Source organism: Rhododendron vialii, chromosome 7a, assembly GCF_030253575.1.
Source record: "Rhododendron vialii isolate Sample 1 chromosome 7a, ASM3025357v1".
NCBI classification, from domain to species: domain Eukaryota; kingdom Viridiplantae; phylum Streptophyta; class Magnoliopsida; order Ericales; family Ericaceae; genus Rhododendron; species Rhododendron vialii.
In genome coordinates, this window is record NC_080563.1 from 10,803,299 (window position 1) to 10,824,517 (window position 21,219).

At 37.7% G+C, this 21,219-nt stretch overlaps 2 protein-coding genes across 2 annotated transcripts in view; both read right to left on the reverse strand.

Annotated features, from left to right (window-relative positions):
* LOC131332390 (uncharacterized) overlaps positions 1 to 21,219 on the reverse strand; it is a 97,600-nt gene that overhangs the window by 40,555 nt on the left and 35,826 nt on the right. The gene's annotated exons all lie outside the window — the stretch shown is intronic.
* Positions 10,024 to 18,122, reverse strand: LOC131332401 (uncharacterized). Its single transcript, XM_058366605.1, has 5 exons — positions 17,828 to 18,122; positions 16,034 to 16,303; positions 15,332 to 15,463; positions 15,080 to 15,196; positions 10,024 to 10,688 (listed from the first exon to the last, which is right to left on the reverse strand). Exons 2-5 carry the CDS (start codon positions 16,301 to 16,303, stop codon positions 10,341 to 10,343), a joined length of 867 nt encoding a protein of 288 aa, XP_058222588.1. The 5' UTR covers positions 17,828 to 18,122; the 3' UTR covers positions 10,024 to 10,340.

The following is a 21,219-nucleotide window of genomic DNA, read 5'->3' on the forward strand; positions in this document are numbered from 1 at the left end:
GGTGGTAGCCTAGTGGGTGTTCACTAGGTCTCGTTAGGGGGTTTTGGTTTGAAGTCTTGAAGCAACTAATCACAATTACTCTTCACTCAGTTGGAAAAAATCCTTGTTTGATCGTAATATCACCAAAATTCTTTTTCCTCCCCTAAAATATGGAGCAACATTCTTGGTATCATAGCGAATTGTTGAAATCTTGTAGAAGGATTTGACCTATGAGTTTTGATATGATGACACTGGAGAGAGGGAGATCAGATTTTTCTCTTTAGGCAAAGCTTTTTAGGGACTTTTTGGCATGTTCTTTTTCTTAATCTTTACGTGATTTGCTCAAATTTTTGTATCATATTTTTTGTCTTGACGAGAGGAATTGAAAATGTATAGTAACATAAACAAACGTTGAAAGTTCATGTAATACAACCAAAAAGACCTAAAAAAATTTTGGGTCTTTTTCATCGTCTTAAATAATTTTTTTTCAACGTTGGGTTATGTTTTTATACTTTTTCGATTCTTCTCATTGAGATGAAAAATATTAGATAAAAATTTGACCCGAGTCTTATAATGATTAAGAGAAAACAACTAAAAAACCATGCCAACCCCCTCCGAAATTTGTCCAAAGAGACTTTACTAGACAAGAAAGACATTGATGGCCGATGGGCTTATGTTTTCATAGGTTGTTCAAGCTTGGCTGCTCCAAACAAGTTTTGATAAAAGTCAGAAAATGATTACTTGTGAGAATGATCAACACAAGAAAATTTTCTGGCTTTGTCCCTTAGAAATATCCTCTACCAGTGAATTAATTCCAATACACTTCCCCCCAAAATTTGACTAATAGCTGCTCTGCAGGTACCCCACAAACCTAATTCAAAATTTCTTCTTTTTTCTCGGATAAAAATTTTTTTTCTTTTTTCTGGTCAGTTAAAATTGGACAGTCTCAGTCGTGTTAAAAAATCCACGTTAGACTTTGAGCAGCATCCTATTGTTTTTTTTTTTAATCGGTAAAAGATGAAATTTTATTAAAAACGGGAAAAAAGAAAAGAGATCTAACAAAAAGTTGGATGATACATCACGAGGGCAAAGCTCAAACCACCCAAAGGTCTACAAAGGTTCAAAACAAACAACGATAAAGCTCAATCCAACACCCAAATAAAACAGATCAAAAAGCCCAAACACCCTAACCTGGTCCACCCAAGGACCGGCCCACCCAAACCCTAACTACTTCAATCTCCACCGCCGCACAAACCACCGAAAAACCAGCCTCGCCATTAAGCCAAGACAGCCTCTCCCAGGTGTAGAGACCGACGGCGAAAACTAGCCTACGATATTGAAAATGAAAGCAATCAAGACAAATGGGAGCAAACCACCACCAATCTCTGCAAGCCCCAACAAACCCCAACACAAACATAATATCCACCGGTGAACAGCAACAACTCAGAAGGATGAACTGTTGGCCCCGTGCCCGAATGAGAGCTTGGAGTGGCCGTCGACCGGACTTCGACACACAAAACAACCCGAGCAACCCAGCCATGGGGGCCACAACCACCTCACCACCACCGGATTGAACCACCACTAACCAACACCGCCATCTTCACCAATCATTTTCTGAATATATGAAAAATCTACAAAATAGAAATTAGAAAAAAACTACTGGAACACCACCGCCCACCACCTACGCCCACCAAATCCAGACCAAAACGCCACCAAACCGAACCGCCCATGACCGACAAGACACCCACGCCACTAGCCAGCATCCTATTGTTGTGAACAAATCCATCTTTATTAAAGAACCATGATCAACTACACTTGGGTTCTTAGGGCCCTTTAATTCCTTGTTTATTTGATTATTGCTTAAATAGTTTGCTCATTCATTGCAAGCGGTAGAAGAATACAATTATTTGAATTATATTAAACTGGGACTAGCCGCTGCCATCTTCTACTCGCGTCCCATCGCCTAGCCGCCGCCATCTTCTTCTCGCCTTCGACCGTCTAGCCGTCGTCCTTTCCACGACCACAACCACGACCATCGTCTTCTGCCTCACCACATTCCACAACCTCCATCCACCACCTCTCCCACGACCCGGAGAGGAGGTGTGGTTTCGGGTGTTAGATATACAAATAGAAACTTCTCCAATTTTGCTTCTTCTCCTTTTTTTTTTTTTTTTCCCTTCTTTCTTGACGGGTCGTGTTTAGATTCTCTTCTCTGTTATTTTGGATATAATACCGTATGGCTTTCGTGAACTCGAAAAATATGATTGGTGATCCATTTGGATGCAACATTTTAAAGGAAAAATCACTTGACTTTGATTTGTATCGCCCTATGAAAAACGCCAAACCACCAATTGGTCCATTCCTCTGAATTAATTTGTTGATGTGAAGTTGGATTAGGATTGATTAGAATATCGATTGGAAATCAATATCTGTTTTTGTTTCCCTGCATGAATTTTCAAGTGTGGAAACCAATAAGTATGATTAATTAGTTGTGTCCTTTGGCTAATTTGACTTTAATTGCTTCATATTGACATTAATTATAATCTAATGGGTCCATGCAGGACTAATAATTTGAGCTGGAATGAATTGCAGAAAATCCACGACCTTGTTCGTTTCACATTTTATTTTTGTATTTATTTTTGTTTTCTAATCATTATCATATTTTTCTTTCCAATCATTATCCTATCTCTCCAGTTATTACTTTAACATCTCTCTCTATCCATCTCTCTCTACTCATTACTCCTCTCTCAAATCATTACTTCGACATCTCTCTCTATCTCTCTCTTTACTCATTACTCTTCTCTCCAATCATTACTTTATTTCTTTCTCCACCACAACCGAAACTAAAATACCCAAAAATACAAAACGAACACAGCTGTGCACATTTTTTGCTTACATTCTCCTCCCCTTTCCAAACACGCCATCTTTCCGAGCAAAATGCTCATCAAAACCACGTCATTGTTACCATCACCCCAAAATTACGCGAAACTTTTTAATGTAACGGTTATTTGTATCGCATGGGGTGAGACCTAGACATACATGGGATCCACGTCATGTGATAGTACGTTACAAATAACCGTTGCATCTATAAAAAAAAATCCCAAAATTACACGTTAAAACATAATGTTTGGTATCGGGGTTTTTTTTTTTTTTTCCGTGTTCTGTTTCCCGTTAACAACACCACAACACTTCTTCGATGAACTATTTTCAAAAAAAGCTTCTGGCAATAACTTCCATATGAAGAAACAACAAAAGTGTTTCCCAAATTTGCAAAAATTATTTTCAAAGCAAAAAACTGCAAATCGGTGCTGTATTATTGTTTTATTTACAATAATACCCTAAATTAGCAAATTGAAAAACAATATCGAACAAATTACTAGTTTGAATTCTCTCTAGTAACGGTCCTTGGACAGTTTAACAATTTTTCACAATGCATTAGATTCTTGAGGTAAGAGTTACCGGTGGAGCCTACCAGATAGATCTAACCCTTGATCGAGACCCTTATCGGCGAGAACTCATTCCCAAGAAAATAATACTGCTATTAAAACTTCACATGCAAAGTGACAAAATATGTGTCCAATTATTAGTATATAGTAAAAGAAAAGGCCAATGTGAAATTAAATCACTAAAAAAATCAAAAATAGGTGAAAAATTGAAGCGTGCAGAAATGGGAAGTCCACAATGTCCAATCTCCACCCACAATAATCAGTGAATCACTGGATTGGACAACATGTGTGTGCATCACTTGTAGGCCACGGTGTCTGCCCTATGAATTAGGAGTAATTAATTTGTACCTCTAATTAAGTCTCTCTCCACCCATAGATTGAATATAAATAGCAGCAGCTTGTTTTAATCGATCCCCAATTCTCATTTGATGTAAGTCAACGCTCGAAACCTCCAGGTTAAGCACAACGGTCTTGCTAATAAGTCTAGATGGTGTTGGTTTTGGGTCTCGAAATTCAATCTCTCATGCACTCTCCTCGCAATTTTCAATAAATTTTTATTTTTTCACTTAATACTATTATCATTTCTCTATCTATAACTTCTCACACTTTACCCTCAAACACCTCCTCCTCCCCCTCCCCCCTCCACCCCCCCAAAAAAAAAAAAAAGAAAAAAAACCACCTTAGCGTTCCACAAGAAGCACAATGACCTTGCTAGCCTCGGGAAGCCCATAATAAACTTAACCCTATGGTTTAATTTGAATGGTAGGAATCTTGAGGGGAGTGGGAATGTGGTATCATATTTTCACATTTAAACAATGCTACAATCACACACAAATACTTATACAAACTCACAAAGGGGATGGGCCCCACGCACACCCCTTTGTGAGTGTGTGTGTGTGTGATTGTAAAATTATTATACACATTTCCTATATTTGTTTCGAATTGACATAAATAGAAATGTGATTTCTAATGACATATTCAACCAAGAATCACATTTCCAAAGCTAAGTAGAAATTTGATCACTCCAACCCCATGTGAATCCTAGATTCTTGACTAAATTCATACAAGAAGAAAAAAAAATTTTGACTTAAAAAAATTTCCTGGAGAAGATTGTTGGATTAATCCAAACATCGAAATAGAATTACGTACTTAGGGTTATACTTGGAATTTGATTCCTTCCTATTCCTACTTAAATATTACGGGCATCCAAACTGAGCTTTAGGGGTTTTGCCAAACATGAGGACGCATGTTCAAATCTCACGAGGCCAAACATTCCAAACTTGGCCACTAGAGGGTTTGTCCGATCGTCACTTCTCAAGGCTCTAGAATTAGTCGAGATTTGCACAAGCTGGTCCAGACATTCAATTATAAGAACAAGAAAATCCATAACAAACTTATTGGAAAGTTTGGGAGAAAATATTGTCTGTGTGCATTAACAGAGGCAATGCGTCTCCATCAAACAATTGGCGGACATAAGGTTGCGCAGTTTAGGTAGCTAATGAATGTTTGAAAAATACTGAAGAACCGAAAGGCAAAGAAACTAGCTACGTACTGAGAGCATATATAGGAAGCTAGCTATTCTAGTGAAGGGATATGATCAACTGGACCACTTATAAAGGATAGAAAATTATAGAACCACGTGGGTAATGAGTAATACCAAAACGAACAAGCCTAGTTTGAACAGTTCAGTATATAAGCAGTTTTTAGGGTTCTTAGCTTATTGTATAGCATTCACAACAGTTTTTTCTGTGAGAGGCAATAGAGAAACTTTGAGAAATTTCATGTGTAGCCCTTTGGACATCTGTTTTCTTCCAATTAGTAAAACCCTCGATCGTTTGACTACTAGTGGAATAGTACTTGTTATCGAACCACATCTCTCTGTCTCTCCATGTGGCTTGTTCAATTACACAACAATAATCACGTCCGTTTCCTGTGTGTGTCTGTTGACGCTTCTGCAAAACAGGGTGTAACTCGGATTCAAGGTTGCGGTCCACGGCATATTCTCGGATTCGAGGCTGTGTGGTCGTTGCCATCGATTCCAAATTTAATCAAATAAAATGATGCCCAAAAAAAGCACCACACCTTTAGTTTTTCTTTGGAGCATAATCACCACACCTTTGACTTATTACATACGACAATTAACTCTAATTCGTCGTGTGCACCTATATAATACCAGTTCTTGTTTTCATACTTATTAATCAATGCAAGACTAATAATTATCTCTTGAATAATTTGGCAACTACCCTAATCAATCTGGTATCCCTGCAATTTCACACCTAAAAGATCTGCAAGGGTGTTTATGTCATTTCACACCACACCAAGATGTGAGTATTTTCTTCCTTCCCCTTACTAGTCTCTGTCTTGACCACAGTATGTTTACTGTTTAGTGCCTTGATAAAAAGGACTTCTCACCTGCCTGCCTTCACAAAAGTGAACAAACTCCAAATTCAAACCTCTGCTCCTTCCTTCCTCCGCTCCTGCTCTAGCCTTATTTCCATAACCCAGAAATCCAAGAAAATTCATGGGCATTCAACAGTCTGCTTTCGCCCTCCTGGTCGTGTTGATCCTCGCCGTCGCCCACCTCTCCAACGGTCGCCAAATTCCGAGACTTGCCGAGGAAGAAACACATCGGACTTCGGCCGAATTCGATTCGCGATTTTCGAATTATTTCTCCGCAGCAGAAGCAGCGGCAGCAGCCCCTGCCGGATCGGGAAATGGCGACCAGGCCGACCCGGTCTACAAAGCTTCCTACAGAGCCGTTCCGACGGGTCCGAACCCGCTTCACAATTGATTAAGTTGCAGCTTCAGGTTTTTTGCAGTTCTATAGTGTGAATCTTTTTTTTGTGGTTGTTTGTTTCTTTAGTTCTTTGCCAGTAAAGGATGTATAATAGGTAGATTATACAGTTGAAATAGAATGTCAAATTCTTTCATAAGTGATTGGAAGATATGGCAATTTTGGTTTGATTAAATACAAAGAGTACACACGAAGTTGGAGGTATGCATAGTTGTGTTTGTTCTTGCTCTTGACTTCTATCGGTACTCTCGGGAGTGGACGGTGGGATTGGTCTCCCATAATTAGATGAGGTGCGCGGAAACTTGTTCGGACACCCGAATTGTAAAAATATAAATTACTACTAGTTGGGTTTGTCGCCGGAATTTTCCTAATTTCCGGTATGCCGCAAAATGATGCGGAGAATGCGGCCGGTGGGTGAAGAGAAACACGTCATTGTAACCTTGATGACAGAGGTTTGAAATATAGTAATTCATAAACAAATGGAGGCTGCAGCGTGCGTTATCTACCCCAGTTGGTCCACCACGGGTCCCATAAACTGGGACTTGGGGTTGCAGCTCCTTACCGACCGCAGTGGTTAATTTTATTGTCCGAAAATGTTTTACACGGTTCGAATTTTAAAAAAACTCTTCTAGAAAATTGTAAGAGTTCATTTTTTAAAATTCGGACCATCAACTGCCAAGACAGATGGTAAAATTGAGCACCCAACTCCCTTTACAATTACACACTCGTAATAGAATTAACGGCTAAGAGCGGTGGTGTGGTTGTAGAGGAAGTTGGGCACCACGTACATAATTACTCCGCAAACTAAATAATCCATGTTTATTCCTCGATCGTGAATATTGTTGTCACGCTCCCTTCTAGGGATTCCATATCGGTGGGAAATGAGAAAAGGTGGTGAAATATAAAGAAAGGCCGACCAACTACTAATTTGAGATTAATCTTTTAAGTTACATGATTAGGCGAAGGATTAGCAGGTCAGCTGGGACGGGTCGTTAGAATTGTGTGGTTTTAGGATCGTACGACATTGCTCCGAAAACACTAATAAGTAATTATTCCATAAACTGAGGTGTGATTTTCTTGGTCTTGTGAACAAATTAGTCAAGAAAAGAATTGGACTGGTTCACTAATTGTAGCCAAGTAGTTTGGTCATGATTATCTTAAAAGCTGCAGTAATAAATGGACTATTTGACAAATCAACCTTGTCGTCCAGTTTTTTTTTTAAGAAAAAAAAACCATTATAAAATAGCATAGCCGAAATTATCGTATCTAATACCATAATAACCCACACTTAGGGACCGATAATGGATAGTTTTGAATTAGGGAAAATGACGGTCCAGGACGTGTTTTGATAATTAATACCCTCCAAAGACATACTGAGAACATTTATTAATATTGAAAATGTCCTTCGAGGTCATTAATTATCAAACACCTCATTGGCCGTCATTTTCTCTTTGAATTATTAAGATGAGAACAATCATCAACCTATCGAAGAAAATTGAACAAAAATTGGGTCTTGAAGCAATATTTTTTTATTAATGAAAGCATCCTACCATGTTATAATAATTTTTAAAAAAAAAAAACCACAATGTTTAAGATGGGTTTAGCTTCTACTGTAAAACTCCAGAATAGAAAGGCGATTCGCGTCCGTTTTGACACAAACTTCAATGTTTAAAAGACACAAAAAGTCAGAAGTGGATGAAAGAAGAGAGTTTGTGCCCAAAAAGCATCCAAGAAAGCATTCCCACATTAAAATACGACCAACTACCACAGTAAGAAATTGGGTTAATAATAATAAGTCATCCACTAAAAGCAAGTAAACAAGTGTATATAGTTAATTAAAAAATAGCAGAACAAGTCAACACAGGCAAATTAATTACTACTCCAATTAATAACTGAAATGATGTTTAAAATAGTATTAAGCAAAATGGTGATGCATTATTTTGACTATTGTTTGACAGCTGTGAATTCATCATCCCCTCAGCAGTCAACAATGGATTTTGGACTTTGTCCACGCAATCCAGCCACACCAAAATCATTTTCTTCATTAAGTTATATATATATATATATATATATATATATATATATATATATATATATCTTCCTAGTATATTAAGGTTGTGTGTAGATCTGAGATTTTTCGGAGAAATTTTTTAAGGGTAAAGAAAAGAAAGAAATTTTACTTGATTTTTGTTTTGTAACTAATGAATCAGAATCCATTAGCTTGGATTTTCAACCAAACTTATACTACGTATATGATTCAAAATCCAAGGGGTTTGGCCAAGTGCGAATGGAGTTGCATGTTTGAATTTTACAGAGACTATAAACATTTCAAACATTGAGGCTTGAGGCCACCAGAGGATTTATCCGGTCGCAAACTTTTGTTTTTTGATCAATCGATAGAAGAGATCATTTTACATCAGATATAAAATACAGAGCACAAATCCGGGACACTACATCAATTGACTCAATCAATACAAGAAATAAGCCCACTATAGAGTAGAAACAAAGAAATAAAGGAAAAGCCCTCTAAGGGAAGAACACGCACACGCAAGTGAAGAGACTTGAACTTCTGACATCATAGTGAGATGCAAGAGGTCGCAAACTTTAATGCCCCAAATTAGTTGAGGTGTGTAACGACCCACGCCAACTAACCATTAACCTAAACACGTGGCTCAAAAGGTTAATTTTATATTATACAATAGCTTATCGCAATCCCTTTATTTTTACATCCATTTTCACATTTTCCCAATGTGGACAAGTGGATTTTCACAATTTTCCCACCTTATGATGCAACTGCCTCCTGGTGTGGCACTGTAATGACCCACGCTAGCAGATCTGCTAACCACCTGGTGTTAGGCTATACAGTAGCTGGGGAGTGTCGCATACCACACATTTCTCCCACATCTTACTGATGTTGGACTCTATTTGGGGGTTATCACACTTACAAATTGGCCTGGACATCTAGCTATTAAAAAACAAACAAATTTATGATCTAAAACATAACTTAATAGATATCCGCATGTTTCTTATCTAAAATCTTGACTATTTAATGCAGAACTCTATGAGCCTATTCCATTTGAATTTTGAGAGAGGTTTTAAGAGTAATGAGTAGAAAGAAATAGATATAGAAAGATTATTAAAAACCGTGCGCAGGAATTTTGAGACTCCCAAACAAACAAGCCCTATATTCGTATCGACTCAGTGACACAACTGGAGAAAGCTTTACCGATCAAAAAAACTGAAGAAAGCTTTAGATTCACATTTTTCAAGCCGATGCTCAATGGATGCATAGGACATAAATAAACACCACTACACCACGAGAGAGAGAGAGAGAGAGAGAGAGAGAGAGAGAGAGAGAGAGAGAGAGATTTTACTGACAGAAAGAATTCTATCGTTAAATTAATTTCCTTTGCCCCCTACGAGAATTCTGGCTTCTGAAAACAAATGTATACAAAAAAGAGAGAATTTATTAAATATACTACTTACCTGCTGCTTGTCTCTTAAAAGCAGGCCAAGCTAAAACAGGATTATCTTTCCAAAACCTTTTCCATCAATTCATGCAAACGGAAGATTCTGGTATTTGTCTTGTCAAAAGTAAAACTGTATACAAGGTAATATATATTTCTCACCATTTGCATATAGCTGACCTTAATAATGGAAAATTGTCACATAACCCCAGAAAATTCTTATGGGGAGATCAAAACAGTTGGAATTTAACGTTATTTCGCACTCTAATGAGTAGTAAACTCTTCCTCAAGCTAAAAGATACTAAAACCGATATGCGCTCAAATTATCACTATCTGGTTTTTGATCAAGCCTTCACAATAATTTACGAATTCCCATTTCGTTCATGATCCCCGGCAACCGAAAACAACCACCCCACATAACGACCCCCCACCACAAAATACTCGTTCCAACAATATACAGTCCCGGAACTCAAGAATACGAAGGGTGTGAAAATGACAAACTGCGGCAAGCATCTTCATGCAGCTGGGGGTCAATCTGAAGTCCTATAATTATTCTTTCAAATAAACTATCCAAAGCACAAATCAACAAACCCTAGTGCACCTTGCGCCGAAAAAAAGTTTGCCAGCCAAACAGGATGACTGCATGAGTATTCATCAAGATCCGGGAACATTAAGGTTCTCAAATAGCTCTGGAAGGTGGGAGTTGGTCAGCTTAGTCCTCTTGCTGATCTCATGCTTCTTCTTCTTGCCCTTGGGCTTGGGAGGAATGCCGTGAACCTGGGCCATGGCTCGCCTCTTTGCAGTGTTTGTGGCGGGCTTCATCCCATTCTTCTGAAGATCCTTCTCAATGTCAAGCATATCGCGTGGTAATTCGATTCCCCGGAATAGCTGTTTCAGGTCGTCATCAACCTTGATGACAACTCGAGGGTCATTAGGATAGGCTATGTCCTCTTGCGAGTCGAAGTTTGACAACAGCCAGATATCACCAGCAGCTTTCAAAGCCTGTCAAGAATATACAACTTTGCTCTTAAACTCTACAGAATAGAACTTTTCAAACAAAAGAAAAGAAAAGAAACTTTTCAAAACCTCTACAGAATAGAAATAAACGATTGTCATGTAAGCCTATAACAAACATACAGAATTTGCTCTTAAACTCTAGGGAATAGAAATAAAAGGAATATGCAATGTAACAATTTAACTAGTGTTTGAGGTGGCAGACAACCAGAAAGACATTCCATCATCTCTATCACAAAGAAGACAAATGACACATCTGCACATCAGCGTTCTTGCCTTCCAGCTCTACATGTGGTATCCGACCAATAGATAGTTCCTACTTCGCTAACATCTTACTAGGTCAAAGAGAGGATTAAATAAGGACAGCAATACTAGGCAAAAATATATCAAGACAAAATATAAGGTGACCCATATTTCCATGCGATTTTGTTAGATGAATTCAAGAAAAAAGTGGGAAGGAGGTAGTTGCTGGGTTCAATGAATTTCAGTTAACACTTGTGTTAAATTGGCTCGGGTGTGCCAAGTGCAGAATGCATTTACATATCAGATTCCAAACTGCCAAAAGAACACAAGGACACAAGAAATAATTACGTCTTCGAATATTCTACTTTAAGGGGTAAAATGGCACATCATTTCATGCATACTACAAAAGTTTGTGCATAGTTCATGTAGAATACCAAACTAACTACAGACATGCTGATGCAGTATGATTTAGGGTATGTATGTCATTTTGTGTCCTTAGAGTGCTAGCGGGTCTATAAATAGGTGTCTAGAGTCCTCATTAGGTAGTTTTGGTATTTGAAGAATTATATTTTGAGAGCTTTCACTCTGTGTCCCATTAAGGATTTCTCCCTCTTATTAAATCTATCTTTGATTTGGTTTGCATCATTTGATATCAGAGCTTCTAGCTCGATCCTAGCCCTTCATCTCGCCGGAGATTTCACCGGAAAACTAAACCTCGCTGGAATCCCTGCCGGAACTCTAAAACGGCGCCAGAAATCTCGCCGGAGTTCCTTTTCAACAGATCTACTTGTTTTCAGACTCTCTAAGACCCAAAACACAACCTAAATTCCTAAATCAAACTCTAAACCAACGAATCAGATCCTAATCGATCTGTTAGACTCTAATTGCAATCATCCAAACACCCAAAACCCTAGATCCAGCCCAATTGACCTCAATCAGAATCGAAGCCTTCAAATCGCGCTATTTTGAACATCGATCCTGCTGAATCGATTTGTTCGGACACATAGACCATTTTCGGACCTATTTGAAGTCGAAATCAAGTGTGTTCATGACTTTCGAAGCCTAATATACATTTTTTCATCACAAAATTCACGTGTATGGTCTGATTCGAGCCTTGGATCTGATTTCTCAACCAATTTCGCAGCTCATGGGTGTGATTTCATTCTCGATTTTGGAATTTCAGCACTCGAAACAGTGATTTTGCGCTCAAATTTGCTGGAAATCAAATCAAATCTGCTCAATCTAGGTTTGAAGTCTTCTTGAGATTCATTGCAATTTGATTTGATTTGTGTTCGATTCGCGTTTGATTTGGCTTCTGAGTTTTGGATTGGGTAAGGCTGCATGCAATTTGCTGCAAATTATGTTGATTGCGTTAACAGGCTCTACCGAGTTGACTGGGTTTGGGACTGAGTTGACTGGGTCTCATTTTGATTTAGTTAATTTAGTAGTTGATATGGTGAGTTGCTTGTTGAAATGACTCAAAGAGGTAGAGGAAGAAGAGGAGGTAGAGGTAGAGGTAGAGATGTTATGGGCAATTTTGGTGATGAAATTGATACTTAAGGCAATTCAAATCGCAAGAGGAATGATATTAAGGAGTTGAGTGAACAAGTTGCTACCTTGTATGATAAGGAGCAACTTCTGTTATTGAAAAGAGAAGTTGCTACTTTAGAGAAGAAGTTGCAACGTTTGACCGTTTCATTCAAGAATAGTAATGGTTACTATCATTCTGAGTCCTACGAAATCTCAAACCGGATCTGCTTGAGGAAGAGACGAGCCTCAATCTGAATGCAGTTGAGAAGGAAAAGGAGAAATGGTATTTTGATGAGTTCTCACATGATATTCCTATCTTTGATGAGCTCTCACGTGAGGAGCTTGGAGATGATTTAGGGATGGTGATTTTGAAGACCTTCCCATCTTTGATGAGTTCCCACATGAGGAACTTGGAAATGATTGGAAGGTGACTCCATCTTGAAGGTCGGAGAAGATCTTAAGAATGATTTTATCTTTAAGGTTAGAAGTAATTTTGATGATGATATCATCTTTAAGACTAATGATGAATTAGAAAAAGTTCCAATCTATGACGAGTTTGAAGAAGAGTTTAATGTTGACAATGAAGAGGGAAGACTTGTTAATATGATCAAGGAAAGCTTCCCTATGGCTAGGCAAGAAAGCAAGGAAGCACAAGAAGAAGAGAATGCAGTTGGTGTGTTACCAAAGCCAGAATAGGTTGCTTTTGATGTACTGCTTGTTTTAGAAGATTTGATGGAGCCGAAGCTTGATAGTTGCTTCCATAAGATGCCTCTTGAATTGTCTATGGTGCAAGATGTTCAAGTTTGTGTTGCTTTGGTACCCCAACTAGCTCCAAAGTTGCCAAAACGGAGAAAAACGACTTGGGACAACTTGAAGATCCTTTGGGTACGGTGTTCATTCGAGAAAGTCTTGGGCATTATGCGAAGTTGAAAGTTCTATATGCTATGGTTGATGATTCTTGTGATGTTTTGGAAACAAGTGTCATCACCTATGTTGAGGAAGTGTTGATCCGTAAGAGGTATGCAAATGGGTGGTTTGTTGGCACTTAAGTATGGACGCGGAGGATGTACACAAACGAAAGCTCATATTGAAGATGGGTTATCGCATAAGGGTGACGTTGACCAAGGAAATGCAACTTGTCTAATACAGAGCTGCATGATAAACACTATGTTTTCTTTATTTAGTGTCTTGTGTCATGTTGTCCGAGTTGAGGACAAGTTTTTTTTTTAAGAGGGTGAGTGATGATGCAGTAGGATTTAGGGTATGTATGTCATTTTGTGTCCGTAGTGCTAGTGGGTCTATAAATAGGTGTCTAGAGTCCTCATTGAGCAGTTTTTGATATTTGAATAATTATATTTTGAGAGCTTTTGCTCCTTGTATCCCATTTAGGGATTTCTCCCTCTTATTAAATCTTCCTTGATTTAGTTTGCATCACATGCCTAATGGAATATATGTCCATCAACACATGTTGAAAACACATAAAAATACCCTCATCATTATGTTGACTCTCCAACATAGGTTACTTCATTAGTTTAGAGAAGTCCATGCAGCATATGTGCAAACATAATACATGAGAAGCACCCCTCCAAAACACGAGACCAAATGCAAAAGCATTTAGGTAACCAATAAGATGAAAATGGTATGAATATGTTACGTGGCTATGGCTGGTTGAAGCCACATCTTTCGCTATGATCACCTCCAGTCCTCCAGTATTTGGTAACCCAAGTAGAATTGACATGGATATTGGACAGGTTACGACAGGACAAGACAATTTCTAAGAATTTCTAGACACAAGCATAACTTTAATACCAGGTAGATACTCTTTCATTTAGGCTTTTCCATTTCCCCCTCTCACAGGCCAGGCCCCAAAAAGAAGATACAGAGGCTATAAGCTTGGCCAATTTGATCTATGCCCCATTGATCAGGGAGGATTAGAGACCAAAATGTAGCAAAGTTTCAAGACTTTTTGGAGGCCGCCTTCCACCACCCCCGTCCAGGTAGCTCAGCTTCTTCCTCCTCTTTTCATACTTCATTCGACGATACACTGTGAAGGATGCATCTCCTCCTCTTCAACAAAAGCCAGAATCATCCAGAAAATGGATTCCATCATATCCTTTGGAGTCCAATTGCAAATTCGCAGATTTTGGGTATCTCCATTCTCCCCATATATTTGTACAAGGATTCCATCACAGTCATGAAACGAAGAACAAATACCTTTTTCTTTCTTTCCATTTTTCCTTAAGGGCTAAATCCATGAAGCTGTTTTTATCTTGAGGCTTCATGGAACTTCTCAATAATTACAGATGTCCAACTTGTCCGTGCAGTGTCCAATTTTTACTTTTAGAACATAAGTGCCCCCAACAAATCTGCCACATATCCAGCCAGAAAATTCTATGAAAATGACATGCATGCTGTTGCTGTGTGCAGTACATGTCTGGTGTGTGTCTGTGCCCGACACATGTATATTAATATCACCCTTTTAGATGCATGAGCGCTTCTTAGTTGTGAATATAGTAGCCTCAAAAAAGTGCATTGTAGACTTGGATTTCTTCTACGAAAACATATTTTCTTAAAGTTATCATACTGAAAATCAAAGATAAACAAACCTGTAAATCCTCCATGACAGTTGGGTATGAATCCTTGAGATCAATGACAGCAATACCTTCTGGATATTTACGTACTTGGACTCGTAGTTGAGCCTTGTCCTTCAGCTCATACTTGGACTGTCAAACAAATCAAAAATATATATAAACTCCATGCCCAAAGGCCAAAGAAGACTCTTTCCCCCTCTTCACAAAAGGCGATGAGGGAAATTAGATTGACCGCCAGGTTTCTATATGAAAAAGATTCTTTTTTACCTTGTATGAGAAGCATTTCCCGTCGTATTTCACTTTTGGGTTATTCCTCAAACTGTCAAAGACAGCCTTATTGGCATTCATATCAACATAACATGCTTCATTGATTTGCTCTGGTGTTAAGGCTTGCCTTGTCTGCACGCAACAAACATAAATAATCAAGGGGTGTTTAATCCCGTACAAGTGATCCTACAAAATTGTGGGGACAAACTAAACAAATTGAGTTCCTGAACGCCCAAGTCTCGCACAAGGGCATCCCATAAATGTGTTCATCAAGCATACTACGGCTCTTACATTCATCTTACTTCCAAAGAAGAAGATACAAAGAAGAGTCTATTTCATTGAGCCATAATTCTCTCACCATATCTAACTAATAAGCAACATTGCCTGCTCTTTTCTAGATAACTGAACCAGTCACAAGAGCTGATACAAAGAATAGTATATTACATAGAGCCATAATTCTCCTACCATATTTAACTAATAAGCAACATTGACTGAAACAGTCGTGAGAGCCGTAATGTTTCTGATAACAAACACATATTTTCAATAACTAACCATTCATGACAGGTCATCACTTATCACATGTGATTAACCACTCAGAAGAGGGTTAGTTTTACCAAGAAATCTATCGAGCATCTTCTCTCGAGGAGATAATATGTTTCAAGAAAAGGGACGGAAAAAAGAGAGGGAGGGGTGGATTTGTACCTCTAGCAGCAAGTCTATAACACGCTTGATCTGAGCTCCTACAGGGCCTTTTCGTATGCTGTTAATGTGTTGAAGTCTCTCTGTATCGTTAGAGAATTTGACTGCTGGAGCTGGAGATTTTGTGGTGGTTAAAGGAGAAGAGCTTGAAGGCGCGGCCTTATGACTTGTTGCCCTAGAAGAACCTGATTTGGCTGCAATGTTTGTCAGGGTTGTTTGGCACTTCTCTTGCCGCTTCTGAAATTGTTTCAAACTTTCCTTCAATGACGTCATCTGAACAAAACGTTGCATGATTAACATCAAAGATACAAAACTAATAATAAGATGGGAACCAAATACAAAAACTTTTATGAAGCCAGAATAGAAACTTTGGTAAATATGTTCCCATTGCAACTATAAAAAGCAGAAACAACCATGTCTTCATATACAGTATACACGGACAAGGAATGTACGTCAATACGGACAAGGAATGTACGTCAATCGCATAGATACCATGTGGAACATCAACACAATGACAATGGCGTAGGTATACCGTATATGTAGCAACATAAAGCAACGTCGTATATAAACCCCATAAAATCATATTCGATGGAAGCATTGCTAATGCTAATACAGCTTCTCGGTTATTATGCTACACTTAACTCTTTATTTTCATTATGAGAATTCTCGTTTTTTATCTCGAAACAAGAAAAGTTCCAACTTTTCTCTCAGAATATAGATACAAGATAAGAACATCTAAAATAACAACTAATCAGTAGCTTAAATTGCATTAACAATCTATGTTTCTGTGTCACTCTAACACGAAAAATCAGCAAACTGTCAACCATAAACAGGCTATTGCTGTCTCCAAGCTAACTTTACCCTACCGTAAACAACTCAAGGAAGAGACCAACCGAGAGGACTGTCAACCATAAACAGGCTATTGCTGTCTCCAAGCTAACTTTACCCTACAGTAAACAACTTGAGGAAGAGACCAGCCGAGAAGGATGGACGACATAACATTGCAATCATGACCCAAACCAGTAATCGCTTTTCCCCATACATGCACGTTTGCGCGTGCATCTGCGAGTGAATAAGAATGCCAGTTATTTTTAGCAAGTAAACACAATTTTGAATCCTTAACGGAATCCTATGTTGGGAGTCTGATCCCCGTGACAGTCTGAGGCTTTCCCAAGTGCGCGTAGGCCAAATCCATTGAGAGTACCCACGAAGTACGCACCACATCACCTTGACCCAATTACATTCCATGACTCATATCCACTTTAAAGTTTAAGCCTTGTAAGTGGTGAGCCACCCAATTGTGTATTAAGGTCCAACCCTTTTTCTATTTATCCGATTTGGGACTTACTCTTTCACACATGTTCCCTTCTCTCATAATTGGGGAAACCCTAACATCTCACATAAGTTATTCTACCTAATTGAAAGCTGCATTCGGACAGGGATAAACACGAACAGTTGAATAGCACGTTTTTTACCTTCTTTCTGTCATAAAAACTTGACCTTTTCTGGTTTTCCTATAATTTGAGAACTAACCGTAGTTCAAACTAGTTTGATAAAATTGATCTGTATACTTTTGCTTTTCCCACGGATCTCTCATCTACCCACAAAATAAAAACCTGCTGTTGAAACCAATTGAATTTAGTCTCGAGCCTTAAAAGGTTAGTGCTCGAACAATCGGAGACCTAGATATTATCCACTTAAGAAAAATATCAGCTATAGATTACTTGATCCATCAAAGTGACGCCTCAAATACGTGACCTTGTTGAAAAATACAATTGATCACGAAACGACACCAACCTTTTTCTACCGAATTTGGGTATCTAGGGTTGCTTCTCCTTGTGTCCCCCCCCTCTCTCTCTCTCTCTCAAGAAAAAGCCCAGCCCTTTGGAGCTCGACCCCCGATTCTTCAATGACAGAAGTAGATTATGTAGGCAAGTCAATATGATGAAGACGTCGACGAGAGAGAGAGAGAGAGAGAGAGAGTCGGCGAGGAGGCCCAATCGTGACTCGAAGATCGCGATGAGAAAGAGGCAGCGTAGAGCACCACAACAGGAAAGTCAAGATTGTTTTCTTGATGAGTTATCATTTGTTTTTATAACCCATCTAGAAAAATCATTGCTACTTAATTATTAATCGTAGATATTCCATTGGATAAATTTAAATCGCCTATTTTGTGACTTATTTTTTTTCATTATTTAAATTCTTTTTTATTTGGTAATTTTTAGTCAATTTTTTATACGAGATAAATCTAAAAGGTAAAAAATTACAATCAAAAGTCAATTTAAAAAAAAATATGAGCCAACTAGTCAATTTCTTCGTCTTTATTCAAAAAATTGAATATCGAATTTGATTTTTTATTTTTTAAATTATTCTCGTCATGACGAACAAATAATCTAAAAAAAACTAATAAATGCAAAAAAAAATTTGAATAGGGTCAAAAAAAATAATCCAAATGAAATTGGATCATCCTAGCCTGGGCGATTTTGTCCTTCAATTTTTGGGTTTTTTTATAAACATATATTTAGTTAATTTGATTTGTAAATTCTTTTAACACCTTGTCGTCGTGTTAAAATTATGTTCATAGGATATCAATTGATGTGATTTGCACCATATATTTTTCTGAAGAAATACAAGTCCCGTTTGATAACAGTGATAGATGGGTAGGAATTCGTAAGTAAGATAAGATTATGATTGGTAATGAGAAAGGATTATTAATGAGTATGTTTATTTGAGATGAGATTAGATAATGAGATTATTAATACAATGTTTGTTTCCATAGGGTATGATTGGATTGATATGATATATTTCCATTTTTGACCTTATGCAAAGTAACTTCCATTACCAGTTCAATGGCAACTTTTGTATTTTGACATTAACCTACTTGGGATTGGATTACCAATACCAAGTCCTAATGAATCCCCCCCTAAAGCCCACACTACTCATCGGATTATTAGTCCGGATCTATTTGGGTTATCAAATAAGGGTTTAAGAGTCCCTTGGGATTGGTAGTCCAATCCCAAGACTTAAGAGGGTTATCAAACTAGGTCATAGTACTATATTGGCTTATAATCTGTTTTTAAGCGTACATGTGCTTCGGTTACATTATAAGGTCTTGTTAACTTCCGTCTAATGGGCATAAGATAGTATGTAAATAGTGCTAAACAAGTTTGGATAACAATTCGTATTTCATAGATATTAATACATTTTTCTCCGATATATAGATGCACTTTTTTGATGGAAAAATATGCTAGTACTTTTTATGATTGAAAAAATATACTAGAACAATTAGTACACGTACACATACATTGTGCACATATCTCATGCAAATGCGATTTGTGTGGGGGCCCATTTTGAGCCCAAAGGATGATAAAAACCGTTCAATTTTTTAAAAACATTATTTTAAGAGGTCCGGTAAAAATCAACTCAACCATATATAAGTAAGGGTTTTCCCAAAATTTAAGGCGAATCTAATAGCAAAACTTGTTAGAACTGTGGCTCATATGTTAAGTATGGAAAGATACTAAAGAGTTTTAGAAATAGGTCAATGCCTGAATAGAGCGAAGTGAAGCACAACGAGCCAAATACCGGATTAGGGTTATAATAGAGTAGGTAGGGTGAATCTAATAGCAAAACTTGTTAAAACTGTGACTCATATTTTAAGTATAGAGAGATACTAAAGAGTTGTAGAAATAGGCCACTGCCCGAACGGAGCGGAGTGAAGCGCAACGAGCCAAATACCGGATTAGGGTTAGAATAGAGTAGGTATAAATACTCTATGTTGTAGATTCTGTTTCATATTGTGATAATAAAGAATAGCAACCGCTCTATCGCTCTCGTGGACGTACGCAATTTTGGGGAACCACATATTTTTGTGTGTTGATTTCTTTACTGTTTTGATACTTGCATATCATGTATGTGTTCGGTCCTACAAAACTCAATCCTATTTAGTTTTGTACTCCAAAAATGAAGTCATATTATTAAAATTATAATTACCAATTCACAAATGAAGGTTTCCGAAAAAGATTTACTACTATATATTTGATCAAACTGTTTTTCCTTTTTCCACAAATTTAATTGTAATTTTAAATTTAAACCTTCATTTGACAAAACAAAATACGATTTGTTTTGCGCCTATCTATTTGTTCTTCTTAAAATACAAATTTTTCTCGCAACTTCCTTGAATTAGACTATTAAAATTAATATTTTAGAGCTCCTACAAAACAATTTGAAAGTCTTTTGGGTGATGAGGTATCGATCCAACCCGTTTATGGTTACCAAGAAGCATGCACTCATAGTGTACAGATCGAAACGCATGACCCATTTTTCGATCCGCACAAATAATTTAAACTGTTTTCATTAATTTTAAAATATGTATTGAATGACCTCGAGAAAATTTAGCTCAATCAAATAATTGAAAATTTAATGTATTAGTAATTTTTCATATACAGAATACAAAGATCGGTCGATACTCACCGAATTTATTTGTGTCGAAGTGAGATGTCGTTTTCTACTACACATTTGAAAAGGCTATGAGTTCATATAAAGGGGTACATACCCACGTACATATTGCTTTGGGATCCGTACATACCCGCGTACATATTGCTCCCAAAAAGATGATCGGAACCTGAATTTTGAAGTAAAAATTGTATATTTCGTAAACGTCCTTACAAATATCCGATTGAGATGACCTTTTACAAGGTTTATAAGCAAAAATATTTTGGATAAAATAAGCGGTTTTGATCCTCGTTTTGGACCCGGAACAATCCCAAAGCAATATGTAAGCGGGATGGAACAGGGGGCGTACTGTCCCGAGGTGTGGGGCCCACTCCAATTGATCGGAAACGTTCACTTTGTAGAACTCGTTGAATTAAACAAGTGTGCAAAAAACAAACTTGATCAAATATTATTAAGTACTTGATCGGAACACCTTTATCTTGAAAAGAATGGATACGAAACACTAGATCATACCACTGCAACCTATTATTATTTCCAAGTTATATGTGTTCCGATCAATAACTTAATAATATCCGATCGAGCTGATTTCTTACAAACTTGTTCAACTTGACAAGCTCTACAAAATGAACGTTTCCAATTAATCGGAGTGAGACCGGAGCGGGCACCACATCCCGGGACAGCACCGTGCCGTCCCTGGTTCCAAGTACCCCCATTGTATGTACTTAATGGGAAAG